This window comes from Cryptotermes secundus, unplaced genomic scaffold (genome assembly GCF_002891405.2).
Source record: "Cryptotermes secundus unplaced genomic scaffold, Csec_1.0 scaffold318, whole genome shotgun sequence".
Classification (NCBI taxonomy): Eukaryota; Metazoa; Arthropoda; class Insecta; order Blattodea; family Kalotermitidae; genus Cryptotermes; species Cryptotermes secundus.
The window spans coordinates 262842-277632 of NW_019730108.1; the positions used below are offsets into that span (position 1 = coordinate 262842).

General features: G+C 42.2%; 1 protein-coding gene across 4 annotated transcripts in view; it reads right to left on the reverse strand.

Moving 5' to 3' along the window:
* Positions 1-3602: 3602 nt before the first annotated feature.
* LOC111866129 (golgin subfamily A member 5) overlaps positions 3603-14791 on the reverse strand; it is a 14807-nt gene continuing 3618 nt past the window's right edge. For all 4 annotated transcript variants that reach the window (XM_033752124.1, XM_023854773.2, XM_023854772.2 and 1 more), the window contains exons 4-13: positions 14107-14242; positions 13579-13756; positions 12105-12245; positions 10981-11183; positions 9584-9849; positions 8382-8627; positions 7003-7078; positions 5382-5542; positions 4647-4730; positions 3603-4520 (exon numbers count right to left, since the gene is read on the reverse strand). In XM_033752124.1, coding sequence (XP_033608015.1) covers positions 4668-4730; positions 5382-5542; positions 7003-7078; positions 8382-8627; positions 9584-9849; positions 10981-11183; positions 12105-12245; positions 13579-13756; positions 14107-14242 — 1470 coding nt within the window. In that variant the 3' untranslated portion in view covers positions 3603-4520; positions 4647-4667. The remainder of the gene's footprint in view (positions 4521-4646; positions 4731-5381; positions 5543-7002; positions 7079-8381; positions 8628-9583; positions 9850-10980; positions 11184-12104; positions 12246-13578; positions 13757-14106; positions 14243-14791) is intronic.

The window sequence follows — 14791 nt, forward strand, 5'->3', positions numbered from 1 at the left end:
AGGTTAACAAAGATTTTATACATACATACAATTGGAAAGACTGGTGATTTTAAATTTTAAACTACGGGCAGTGTAGCAGCTACGTAAGAATACACACCTGATGATGGCCATTTAGGGCCGAAACATGTAGTGTGGAGGAAGGGAGGAAGAAAGAACTACAATAAAATTGTTGCACTTAAGACGGAGTTTGTCTCATATATATTGTGTGAATGTAACAGGATGCTTAAATATAATATTACCGAATATCACATAATTTTAGTTATAAAATTACACATATGAAAATTTGTTCTCAGTACCTGAGATAGTTGAAATGAGGTGATACATGCATGAGGTAGGTAGCAAATACATTCTATTTCATTGATGTAGCATCTATCGTTTTCTCTCTCTCTCTCTCATATATATATATACATACATACATACGGTATTTATGCTTTTGCGAAATTAAAATCATCGTTGGTACAAAGTTTATATTATTTTGAGTACGATAGTTTGAATTCTTGCTCTATCATGGCTACTTATAAATATCCGGTTCTCTACGGTATTATGAAAATATTTTTGTTCAAATTAACAGTATGGAACTGTTTACCTCCTTTACTTTTCTAATATCCGGATAAGGAATGGGACTTTCGTGGTTATCTCGCATTACTGTCTTACTAACCGTTTGTAGTGCAATCTGGTGGTTATTGTATAAATGTAGCATGTAGCAAAAATGGCAGGAGGATTATACTCATCTAGAGGAAAGTATGTTTTTGGGATGTGTTAATTTAACTGAATATGAAATCATGACTGAAAAGCTATTGTACGATTATAAGTTCTACTGTCGTAAACGAGATATTTGTAGTGGCATGAAGTCTCATGCATATAGAAAACACTAGTCTGTTTTTGTATCTATTTCTAGTAAGTACTCTTAATTTAATTATGACAGGAGCTGCACGTGAAAGCATATTTTAAAATCATATTTGTCCAGGCTGGTAGTGTTGAAACTTTCTAGCGCTTTTGAAGGACAGAGAATGTGAACAGCCTTAACACCCACAGTTCATAAACATACTTTCAAAAATCTAAAAAAAAAGCCAGTTTTTATCCAGTGCCTGCATCAGAATTGGTAGCACTATACCTCCACTGTCCCATACATCTTCATTGCATGTTGCTTAATTAAGTACAGGGCCAACTTTACCTGTCACAATGCCCATCCTCTGATGACACTTCAATGGAATTCCTTCCTATATGAAGTGAGGCACACATGACTGGAGCCAGTAGGAATATGAAAGACAAGCTCTCATATATCAGCAGCCGCACATAAAATTCTTCACTTCAAGCCACCTACCAAAATGGGCTGAACAACATTCAGAGTGACTCAGTACTGCCCCATTTACCCAATCTCTAGGCATAACCCACAAATCTTTCTGGAATCCTTTCCAAAGCCAGCTTCTAATGCTGGATGGATAGTTGTTCATTAAATTAAACATATCAGAGATTATTTCAGATAATGCTTTCAAAAGGGCAGGTTTGGAATGAGTTCTCATATGGTCAATGATGAAAACCCAATACAGCAAAACCTGGGGACAGATTATGTGGTAAAACATATTTCTACTGCATAAACTACCTGATGATTTTAACAGGACATTCTGTATACCCATGACGTTAGGCTACTAAAGAAGTATGAATTCATAGATTTCCTCAACCCTTATTTTTCAGAGTGTGACAGCATGCAATTCTGTCAGCAGTACTGATCTCTAGGTGTGAATCATGAAATAGCTGAGTTAACAAGGAACTGAAATACCTTTAAACAAAACACAAAGTAAAATCCTGCTCACTACACAAAGATTACACAGATTAAGTTCTGGGCATGGTTGCCATTACTTAACACCGAATGTACTGCCGTCCTCGTGTATGTAAAACAATACCATCTTACCTGTTGTTCTCTGTGGATGTGAAACTTGGTGTCCCATCCTAATGGGAAAACACAGAATGAGGTTGCTGAGGAGAATAATAGGAAGTAACAGGAAAGTCAAGAAATCTTTGTAGTAAGGGGCTTCATAACTTGTACCTTTCAAATCAAGGATACAAAAGGCGTGGCCCACACCACACACGAGAGGAAGGAGAAACTTGCACAAAATTATAGCTGTAAAACCTGCAGGGAATAGACAGCTGCAGATGGGACAAAAAAAAAAGCCATCTGACCTTGTGGTGCTCTCACACCACACCACGCACGCACACAGAACATAAAATATAACCTCCCTTAACAGTGAGCAGCAGGTATTACTGGTACAACTTATATGTGACTAACACTTTAATGCTTTACACAACTGCTGGACTTCATGACACCTAATTCAGAGTACTGCAGGTAACTATATTTGTGTGCCGAGGTGACGGCACATATATTTCACATTTCACTACAATGCTAATGGTATTTGACTGCAGGCAACTTTCTCTCTGATAAGAAAGCGACAGTTGTGTGCGCACTCACGTGTGCGTATGTACGTATGGTAAGCTCAGCGACTATAAACCGAAGGGGCACAGTTCGATTCCAACAAGATGTGCATCATTTCTTTTCATTCCCACATTCAAATTGGCAACCAGACACTGACATCCATTTTCATAGAGATAAAGCAGCCAGAACTTGAAGCTAAAAACTCATCTTCATTTAGTGCTGAGGCTTCACTCCCAGGATCCTACATGCCTTCATGATGTGGTGCAACTCTGAAGATGGGGACAGGAATGTTCCTTTGAAATGCTGGAGATTATCTACCAAACTATACAGGATCTAAAAACTCAAATCTCATTGGCACTTCCACCAAAGTAACAACTTTACTGAACTGATGTTGCAGCTGCATATGTCCCATGTGAGCATTACACTGAATCATTGGAATACAATCAATTTCAACTGCACAGGAAAAGGGGTTAACTTTGAAATGCAGACTTGAGAGAAGTGGAGTGACAGTCATTCATATCCATTTAATGTGTCTTCCAGAGATCTAGGTACATACATATAGAATCCATCATTGTTTATACTAGATAAAATAATAAGATTGGAGACATTTCAAATAAGCAACAGTGTTTATTTAATGACGCTGTCAGGAGGTCAGACTGTATAGTATCAGAAGGTAGGATGATAAGCAAGTAATGAATTTGGAAAGGACGTGGTCTTGGCCCAGTCTGAGGTTCTGTCTTTGTGTCTGACTGGACGGACTGAGGGAACCTCAAAAAACATTCCGTCAGATTAGCCAGTCTCCAAGCATAAGACCTGAACCTAGTAACTTTGAGATACAAAGCTGGTGTGCTACCCACAATTCTGTCTCAAGCAAAAAAAAGGGGGGGGGGGGGGGTTGTAAAGCTATCCTTGTAACAGGCTGTGGAGGCCCATAGCGTTTTGAGATGTTGAGGTTCCCACATTTTATAGACAATTGGCTCATAGATGGCGGCAAGGTTGTCAGCCCTACGTGCCGGCCACCCTTTACCCCCAAGAATATTCCAAGAAGATTCCTGCTACTCATTTCAGTTAGAGGCTGAGTTGACCCCAGGGCCATGGTGCGGCTGGAAGGATTAGGTCAATTGAAAAAAATCCAATGACCTGATCAGGACTTGAACCTGTGACCTTCCAGCTTGTAGAATAGTGGCTGAACCAACTATGCTACCACATGCCCCATTCTGTCTGAAGTCTAATTATTATTATTCAGAATATACACACTTTCATTTATGTGACTTTCATGACTGCCAAATACAATCACATCCTCAGTCTAAGGCATGGAAATGACAATGACAGCACTGGACCCATTTAGCTCTGACCTGTTCATTGCCTCGTTTTATATTCAATACCAAGTTGGCTGGTGTCATACAAATTTCAGAACATAGAGAATCCATTTACATCTCTGAAATACATTAACAGCCTAAATATAATTCTCAAGAGGTAACATATACCACAGATGTGACCTACATGTTTCTGACTGTACCAGGATAGTAATGGCCAGTCATGTGTATGTGCAGTCCAGTTGATCAGGTGTTGTGTCTGCCCATCACTAATATCATTACAACATTGCCAACAACCCTGTAGAACCAGATTTAAAATACCTATTGGTAGCAGAAAAGGGTTAATTCCAGCTTCTCCACAAGCTATGTGATTTGTAGGAGGGGAGGGGACGGAAAGGAGATATATCGCAAATTACAAAATACTGTTATCATATGGGGTGGGGGAACAAGTTTACTGTACCTTGAGCAACATCTCTGCTCCAGTAAGAATATCAGTGTACTCTAGTGTGACAAACCTTCTCAGACATCAGAAGGTGCCAATCGTATGACAGGCTGCCATTCCATCCTCGGCTGCTAGTTCTCGTGTTGTCACTCTAAACACAAATACTCACTGCAGTCAGCAATGATTCTGCATGTCTTTAGCAAAAGCAGACCAGTTGCCCCCTTCTACCAATCTACGTGGCTGTCGGTGAGGAGCAGACAACTGGCACCAACGGACACATACAGACACACAGGGCGGACAGTGAGAAGCTGTAGCGAGTGATTTATGATAACTGAAAGCAAACAGAGGACACAAAACATAAATAACAGAGAAGAATGAATATGTGTCGTAAACAAGGCCAAGGTTCTCAGAGGACCGCAGTCGAGGAACAAGTAAGGTATTCAGAACAGATACTCACCAATCATAATGGCAGCTGCTATCATACATGCCCCGAAGGGGTGTAGGAGAAGAGTACCACCATGACCCACAGATGGAGAAGCACCTGAAACAATCACATCCTATTTCACATGAGAACACAACCAGAGAACTGAAGTTTCCATACACATTCCCCGCGCCCCAGCATTCTGGATGCTCCTGTCTCTTACTGTACTAACTACAGTAGCTCTAGAGTCACTCTCACCTCAACACTTCATGCATCTTCCACGCTGTTATTACTGGTTCTAAAATATTAAAAAGGTCCCAGCTTACGTAACTGATCTCCAATGGCATAATATTTCATCCAAATCTGTCTCTTGGATCATGATTTAAAACACGGAGATGGCCAAACGAGATATAACCTACCCTATATTACTTTAATGCTGGGGGGAAACCATCATAGTAACCAAACAGAATGGCTACCTCATATTTGGGAGGTCCCAGGCTCAAATCTCAGACCACAGACTGGCTACTCAGGCTGAGGTTCATCATAGTTTTCCTCCCTCCAGGCATAGTACCAATAAAATCAACCACAAATGGTTCCTTCTGTATCTTTCCCAATTCAATATTCATTAAACATCACACCATCCAATGGCGAGGTTGAGATGGTTTGGTCAGTACAGTTTTGGTCAGTACAGTGACTGGCTGGATGGCCTGGGTTTGATTCCCGGCAGGGGCAAGCATGCCCTTCCTATAGACTGCAATGAGTTAATCTTACCATATAACAGAGAACAAGAATCCGTGCCAGTGGGTAACGTCGCAGGAACACGCCTGTGCGGATGCTGACAGCATCAAGAGATGAGTATGCACGCTTCACTCGGCGTGTGACACCCGTATCAAAAGGAGACTCCATCAGGAAGCTTGGAACTCTGGCCTTGGCTGCCAAAACATTACATGCTTATCATGACAGAGTACTGGTGTAACTGTGTGGGTAGCTATGTTTCAGCTCGGGTGGGTTGTGGTACTAATGTTGGAAAAAATGCACCTCTCAGCCAGCCGGGCCACATAAATGTGCCACTATAAGAAGGCAATGCATGGCACAGACATCAACAGTGAGCAATGAATAAAAAGAAATAATGACTACCTAAGCACACATGCTCAGAAATCAAGCTGCCATCTTTCGTTTCTTAACTTACTGTAGTTACTGTACTTCAGCAGCATTACTCCCACCTCAAAAATTCATGCATCTGCCAAATTGTTGTTACTGACATTAGGAGATTAATTACTGCTCAAACACATTGCATATACTTTCTCATTAAAGGGTGTACCATTATCTTCCTGAAGACAACACCTATGCAGTTTTCCTTAAGCAGATGGTCTCCATAAATTAATGAAATTTAATCAAGACTGTAGGAGCTGTTTTCAAGATAACAGTAATTTTGTGTTTGGGATCTCCAGTGAGGGCCCCTATTTCTGGAGCTACAACATTCATATTCACTGGCCACTGACCTATGATGAATGAACTTTTAAATGTCTAATATGAATAATATCCATGATGTGTATGTCTTCTAGTGCACACAACAGGATGCTAAAATACAACATTATGATTAATATCCATTAAAACGTTCAGGCACCAGTGAAGTCACGTACAGACAGCACTCCTGAAACCAATTCTTTTTANAAGCAGTAAGCATGAGTTAGTTGTAATGTGGCCGTCGGCGAGTTCAGTTGTAGTCGAGTTAACTTTTAGCCATCCCCGGAGAGTAAAAGTGTATCAGCGCCGAAGACAGTTCTCCAGTCAGCAGCCTATGAGTTGAGGTATAGCAGCGTTCGTGGAAAGAAGAACCGGACATGTGTGTAGTTGTGTAATTGGAAATGTGTGATATAGGGACACTTGTAGACTACTGTGTAGACACGTGTATACTACTGAAGGCAGAGTGAACTGATTTGCAAATAGGGTTATAAATCGTGAAACCCCTCAACAGTGTAAACAGATTATTGCGATTAGGGTTATAAAGTGTGAAACCCCACAACTGTGTGATAATTAATTGTAGCCGTTACTTGTAGGTTGTTGGATAAACCAATTAACAATCTGAACGGCGTCTTCAGTAACCAAAACACGTTACAATATATATTACAAACATGAGAAAGTAAAAAGTACGAATTTGTGGTCGCTTCTAATGGCTTAAGTTACCAGATTTAGCCAAAATCCATGCAGCAGGTCTGGAGATCTCATATTCAACTGTCAATTAAGAGCAAATTAAATTATGCTCAGTACACAGCCATTGCTAACTTTGGATTTCACTCCAGCTTGTAACTACATTAGAGGAAACTCCTCCCAAAGCTCAGATGTTCAACCGTTCAACATCCTGATGCCAGATTGTAGTGGCGCTGCTTACCATCATCCGTGTCATTGACATTTCCTAGCCCACTCTGCATCTGATGTAGCAAAGCCAGCGTGTCACGATGTTTGTTCTGAAACACACGGTTACAGGCTCTTCATACAAGAGTATCAGTCTTCTTCTGGCCTCCTCTGTACACAGCCAACTCCATGGATCTGAGAAATTAACACTATCTACAGAACCAAATGGTTCATTACCATGTTCAAAACAGCCTGCCACTGGTCCCTATCATGAGCCAGATGAATCCAGGTCACACTCTCACAACCTATCATAATCTATTTCCATTTTAATATCATCCTCCCATTCATGTCCATGTCTTTCTAGTGGTCTTTTTCTTTCAAGTTTTCCCACCCAAAGTGTATATGCGCTTCTAGCCCACAATTGTCATATGCCCTGCCAACCTCAACCTCCTTGACTTGATCATTCTAATTATATGTGTCAAGAGATACAAGTTATGAAGCTCCTCATTATGTTGCTTCCGGCCTCCTGTTACTTCCTCCCCATTAGGTCCACACATTCCCCTCAATACTCTGCTACCAACACCCTCAGTCTATGGTCTTCTCTTAATGTGAGTCTCCAAAATACATTCTGTGAACCGACTGAGACACTTTTCATCAACTGTTAACTCCACAAGATAAATCTATTGATTAAAACAGTAATAAAGAAAAGTGCCCAGTATCCATTGGACAGGAGACTGGGTGGATTCCAAAGCCAGTTGAAGGGCTGTACAGAAGAGACAAATCCCTGCCTCCCACAAGGAATCAAACCATGATTCTCTAATCATCCAGCCCATAATCACCACACTGACTACAGCTACCTGCCTCCCTTACTTGGCAGTGATATCAAACAGTTAAATTGCATCTATATCAGCCATCAGCCCTATTTTGTCTAAAACACATCTGAGGGATCGAACAGGCTAGTGTAGTGGCAATGCTTTACACTTCTGTTCATGAGGTATTTGGTTTGAATTTCAGCTGGGATACTAGCTACGAATACTCTGACCGATATTTTTTACTGTTCTCTTCAGTCTCACATGCAAAATGCTGGGACAATACCTTGATTCATTCACAACTGCTTCTTGCCAAATATTTTGAAGTTCACTGTTCACGTATCAACCTATCATCCTTCATTATATAGTCTACACACTGAAAGCACTGTGAAGGAAGAAGTGAGTATGTCACCCCTTGAACAGGTAACTGCTGAGAAGAAAAGTCCTCTGTGATCCAGTATGGCAATTCTTGTTCCCATTATATGTTGAAAATAAATCTAACAATTTTCTAATGATGAAGTAACAACCTATGTCGCTATCTAATGGTGCACCCTCAAACATATTCTAGACACAGTTATAACAACCAATCAAGATATAACTCAGTCACCTCGATCTTCTCAAGCTGCAGGCGGAGAGCATTCTTCTCAGTGGTCACCGTCTCCAGTGAGCTCTGCTTTACGACTAACGTCTGTGTTAGTGCATGTAGACGAGACTCCAGTTCATCACCAGCCAGAGAGGAAGGGCGCTGGGACAACTGGCTTCTCAGTTTGGTGAGCTCAGTCTCACGTTCTCGTACTCTTGATGCTAGTTGTGCCTTCTGCCTCAACAATTCATCCCTCACTGAGCGAAATTCCTGAAGTGACAAATTCACATGTGATGCTGGCTTTCTCTTATGAATTCATGCATCTGCCTCTTCAAAAAAAGCGGTGATCACTGAAGGATCAATCAGGTGGGATAAATCTGCAGTCACAAAAACAGGAATGAGATGAGAGACAAGAACTCTTAGAAGAAAGTAAAAAGGTAAATGTGAGGTAGATTTGTCCTTGTGCTTAATTGAGCACCACATCATAAAGATGTATGTGACAGCAGAAGTACAGCTCCACACATTGGATTTCTGAAGAAAATTAAAAGCTTTTCTATGTGTTTAGCAAGAGCGGCCTCCGTAGTCTAGGGGTAACGTTCCCACCTCATGACTCAAGGTATGCGGGTTCAAACCCGGCAGAGGCCGTGGAATTTTTAAGGGTGGAAAAATTCAGGGAACAACTCATCCGGGAGGGACTTTAAGCCGTGGGTCCCGTGTTGTAGATTTACGGCATGTAAAAGATCCTCATGTCTCTAGAAGACCTCTGAGCAAAATTAGGCAAAAAGTTTCCTGCCCAAGTAGTTTCCAATGCCTCCGGTAGATGGGGAAGTTATCGGGTACCACTGCCAGAAGAGGGTCGACCTCGCTGGCAGAAAGGGGAGATAGCGAGCACCAGTACCGGTAGGGTATGGTGACAGTAGAAATTAAAGGGGGACGTACAACAGACTGTTAGTCACGGTACATGGGGAAACCCACCCCCTCTAATACTGAATACAGAACGTGCTTAGCAAAATTTGACTGAATGGGAAAAATCCAAGCACAAAATTACAGACAGAATCTGAAGAGCCCAGAAAGTTTACCAGACTGCTAAGCGCATTACACTTCCTGCGATCAAGTTCGCAGCTATTCCCCTCTTGCAACCTGCAAACACAAGCCACACTGTGGCACCTGCTCTTCCCCCACAACTCAGTAATGCAGAACTGGCATGAAAATGCCTTTGGACACACCTCAGCATGTGCCCTGCAGTCCTCCTCTGCTGTCTGCCTCTTCCTGCGTTCTTCCTGCAGGCTGTCCTGCAGTAACTGCAGGGATTGGCCAGCTTGCTCCCGCCCGCTCTCCAACCGACACTCCGTCTCCTGAAGCTCATCCCGACTCGCTTTAAGTCTAGCCGACACTTGTGCAATCTCTTCACGTAGAAGCTCCCGCTCTTGTCGCAACTGATCCAGCTCCAACTCCACTGTGTCATCTGCTGGGGTGCTTCGCCCTGCTGAACCTGTAAAATACACACAACAAAATATTACAAGGCACTATATATTTAACAGTAAAAGAATGGGGAAACGAACGTCTGGAAGAACTCATGCTTTCTATTGCCTATGAAATGCTTCAGTGTATGTGGCAAGACTCATGAGAACCACAGAATGACGAGACCGTAAGGCTTCAGTATGTACTGAAGTGCACATAATTTTCATATGCATTCTACTGAACCCAACATTTTGAGCATTCCCAGCTCTTTGCAACAGCTTCTCTTCACAGTAAACTCAGACATTGCAATGTATTCACATCACCAACTCTGCAGTGTACACACATTCCTTAGGCAGAAAATTCATAACAGTAGTTACTACTGCTTACTATTCGCATCTCAATTTCTAAGTAACAAAATCGGCATATTCTTTAAGATTATCATAACACCATTTCGAGATTGTAAGGTAGAAACTGCTCCTGTCACTCCCACCTCACAAGTCTGCATGACAGCCATAGTGTTATTATTGACTATAAGACACAAAAATCCATGAGTCTGGGGTGCTCTCTAATGGCATGATGTTCATATCAAATTTCCACCAGCTCTTCATCCGAAGGTGCACATGGATGGGCAGACAGACATGATCTTCCCATATGTTCATTTTAAGCATACAGCACAGAGAACCTCAAATAACTGTGCAATACAGTGGCTCACTTCTGGGTGTATTTCAATTACTACACATTTAATCTGTGTCATTATTATTTTTTATTATTCTTAGTGGCGTGAGACTTGAGTCATCTTGGTGCTGCGGCCTCTACTGGCCTATTGTACCAGCCCCAGATGATAGATGATGATTGTAGAGCAACTGGTGGAATGAAGATTGGCAGGGGAAACTGAAATATCTGGAGAAAACCTGCTCAAGCACCACTTTGTTCATCATAAATCCCATATGATCAGACCCGAACTGGAATCCAGGCTGCCGCTGTGGGAAGCCAGTGACTAACCACCTGAGCTACGGTGCAGCCCTTCATTGTATGTTAAATCTGATGCCTATTATAGCATGGCACTCATATGAGGGAAAAGAGTATCAGTATAAATATCCCTGGGGAGAACAGTAACTTCCCTGGCCTACATGAAAACCAGACACACTTCCACTCAGCTAACCTTGTCCTCGTAGTTCTGTTATAAGTCGCTCTTTATCCTGCAGAATGCGCTGTGCCCGGACCCTGTACTGGTCAAGCTCGCTGCGGGAGTAGGTCAGCTCTGCACGAGTTCGATCCCACTGCTGCTGCATGTCACGAGCTGCCGTCTTGCTCTGGCTGAGCTGGTCAGCAAAACCTGCTCGCTCCACCTCCAGGCTGGACACCCTGAGTACACAACATTTATCTTCCATGTAACCATCTTATTGCATGAAATCTAAGGTTTTTACAGTTGTTAAGATTCATGTTGTGATCTTCTGGGTAATGAGTCCATGCAGTTCTGAGGCACTAGTATCTACAAGAATACACGGCATCACGTCCCTGAGGACAATACTTTTCATGATCACCACCATAAGAGCATTAAACATCACACTGACAACAATTAATTACAAAGGACATGCAATAACAGTGCTGCAACCCAGTCCAACACAATGTCCTGACATCTGCCTGGAGGGTCTGAGGAAACCCACAGAAGGACCTGTCAGGAAAGCTCATCTCTGGCTCAAAACTTGTAATAAGGATCTCCTGAATATGAACTAAGAATGCTAACCATTCCAAAGTGATATCTGTTTGGTATAATCAACCCTACCTCTTTCCACCAGGTGAGGAGCAAAAATGCATGAAACAGATGCTCTTTTGCCTGATGCGGTAACAGCGAGAATGATGGCCAATGGGTGGAAATCATGGCTACAGACTAAAGGGGTCCTCTCAAGATTCTTGGACTTAACTAAAATGTGGTACGTTACGTTTCCCCTTGGTGGGTTTAATATACTGCAACAATCATTGCACTAAATGGTCCATCGCAGGGCACAAGGGTTAGCAGAGACAACACTGTTAATCCATCTTACTGTAGTGTTTTCTCCGTCATACAGGGGCCGACTGACAAAACATCTCGAATCTCTACTTTCTTCCCATAGCCTTTAGTTTCTGATACCTTGCCACATTTTTCACCTTCTTGATGTGAGCACTTGGCTTCAGTCTGCATACTGGAATGCCAGACCTGACATTGGTTTAAACTACAACTCTGTAAATAACCTGAGGCTTCCAGGCATGTCTGGGCAGGAAGAGAAGCAGGAACCTGTCGCTCACCTCTCCTGCAGTGCCGCCAGCTCCTTGCGGTGGGCTGCCTGTACTGCTTCCAGCTGCTGCTCCTTCTCTGCAAGCTGGTCCTGCAGTTCCTGCAGGGCTTGGCTCTGGTAGCCACTGGAGCTCGTGCAGTCCTGCAGAAGCCTGCAGAACAGCAACAGCACACACTGAGCTGTAGCATTTCTGGGAGGGAGAGAAAGTGAGCAGGGAAGGAAAGACATGGTGAAAGAGGAAACGTTAGAAGAAAAAGGAATTTAACAATGCAAGATCTGATGCTGTCACAGCAGCAACTTTTGTCGAGCTCTTTAAGGATGCTGTCACAATGGAGATCATACAGTGTCAGATGGCAGGACAGCTGATGACCTTGTTTAAATTCTAAACTAAGAACCCCCTGAATACACACCTAGATCCTTACTTGCACACCAATCTATTTGGCAACACTGTGTAGTCATCACATCATGTAGGACGGCCAACTCTCCTCATTGACCCACAGACAGGCTCAGTAACTTGTACCATTCATTTTCTTAGACCCGGTCTCTGAGATGTGCATGAGAAGGAGGGCAATACATACATGACAGTGGCTGCAGCTGCACTATGGAGGGAGGGTGATTCACTGTAACTAAGGCCTTGTTATAACCCACATGCACCTTACAAGCCTTACCCCAGTTAGAGCACTTAATCCAATTCCCATGCTGTTTAAGAATGATGAGGTCTAAAAACAGGGCCAATATTTTCTTAATGGAATTCTTAGCAGGAGGATAAATCTGATGAGTTCAGATAAGATACATTATGTTACATGAAACTTGGATCTGAGACAAAGATTTTAAGACCAAATGACATCAAAGAGAACTATCCAAAATGCACCTCCATGTTATGGGCATTTTTGTTATGAAATCTTGCCCTTATGGGGGAAACAAACAGATGAAAACAAAATTCATGATCTGAAACGCAAATTTGTCCTTATGAAAACCCGATAAAAATATTAAAATATTTTAAACGTGAAATGCATTAACTCAGCCAAATATTAATCTTCTTTAAGAAATTATCTGTCAAAAAATTCAGATCACATATATGGATGTCTCATTAATGCACGAGGGATGGCTGGTATCATGGCTGCAGTCCTCACCTCAGTTAAGGCTGTGGAGCATATTACGCTTATTAAAATGCTCAGAGTGCCAGCAGTGCTCATAAAAAAGCATGGGAAGAGGGCCCATGATTATTTCTGATGTGTCAGAATGAATGTTGCTATTTTAACTGTCATCCAAAATATTTTCTCCACTTGTAACATTAGAATCAAGTGCAGACAGGGTCTCCATTATGGAATTTCATGATATGGATATACTTTCTGGAATATATCCCTTCAGAATGTGGGGGCATCTGTACTCATGGCAGAAGTGAAGAAAATGGGGGCCCTCTCATTATGCAGTTCCACGTGCCCTCAAGACCTCATAATAACGGCAGATACTTGGTAGCATACTGAGCATTCTCGAGCTGGAGTCCCTGCGCCAGGTCCTGGGCTGCAACCGTCTGCTGTCTAACGTCTTGTAGCTCCCTCTCCAATACAGCTACCCGTTCCTCTCGTTCCTTCAGTGACTGCAGCACCTCTTTCTGGTTAATCTGCAGTGTTGCCAACTGCTGATGCAAACTATTATTATCTGCAAGAAATCAACAAATTTTCCTAATCCTTTTAGTACATGGCACTCTTGGTTTGAATCTTGGTGTGGATGTCAGCCTAATCAAGGAATTACCCTGCTATTTGCTTGGAAGGACTGAGGAAAATCATGAGAACCTCAGTCCATGGCCCAGCCAAGATTCAAGCCAAGCACCTCCTACACACAAGTGTAGAGTGTAACAGGTCCAGCAGCCTGCTTGCCGGCAGCATTCTTGGTTTCAGCTATCTCTGCACATGACCAAGTGCATAGTTTGTCGCATGAGACTGTTTCTGCTACATTCTCCAGCAAACAGTGATTGGTGAGGTGGCATAGTCTACGTTCAGTGCGCTTACCTTTAGAGCGATGTAACAGCAGAGACATTTCATTATTCAGGCTCCTCAACTCATTCTTCAGAAAGCCATTCTCAATCCTGAGTTCCTCGATGGAATTGTCCGCTGCAGACGGAACTGGAGTCTGGTTACCAAGTGCCTAGAAGCATTTATTCAGTTCTCAACAGAAGAGTCCATCCTGAGAATGCAGCAGTCCCTCTGCTCCTCAAGGAATGTCCTGCCTTTTACAGAACATGTTCACTAGTGACTGCACTAAGTCTGCTTTTCTTGCTTTATGTGAATGACTTACCAAAGATAGGTAATAATAAGGCTGAAATGATTCTTTATGCAGATGATACTAGTATAATTGTTAAGAGTCTCAACCTAACAGATTTTACTAATTGTGCTAACAAAATTCTTCAAGATACGAAAAACTGGTTTACTACAAATTTGTTATCCCTGAATGAGGATAAAACACAGACATGCAATTTGTAACCAAAAGAAGCTCCCTAATAGACTTACATGTAATGTATAAGAGTAGAGAAATAGCAAATACTAGTAATGTAAAGTTTCTTAGATTGACATTAGATAGCACTTTTTCTTGGAAAAACCATATAGATGCAATTATTCCTAAATTGAGCTCAGCCTGCTTTGCAGTTAGAGCTATTAAGCCATTCCTGTCCCTCGAATCGCTTAAGTCAGTATATTT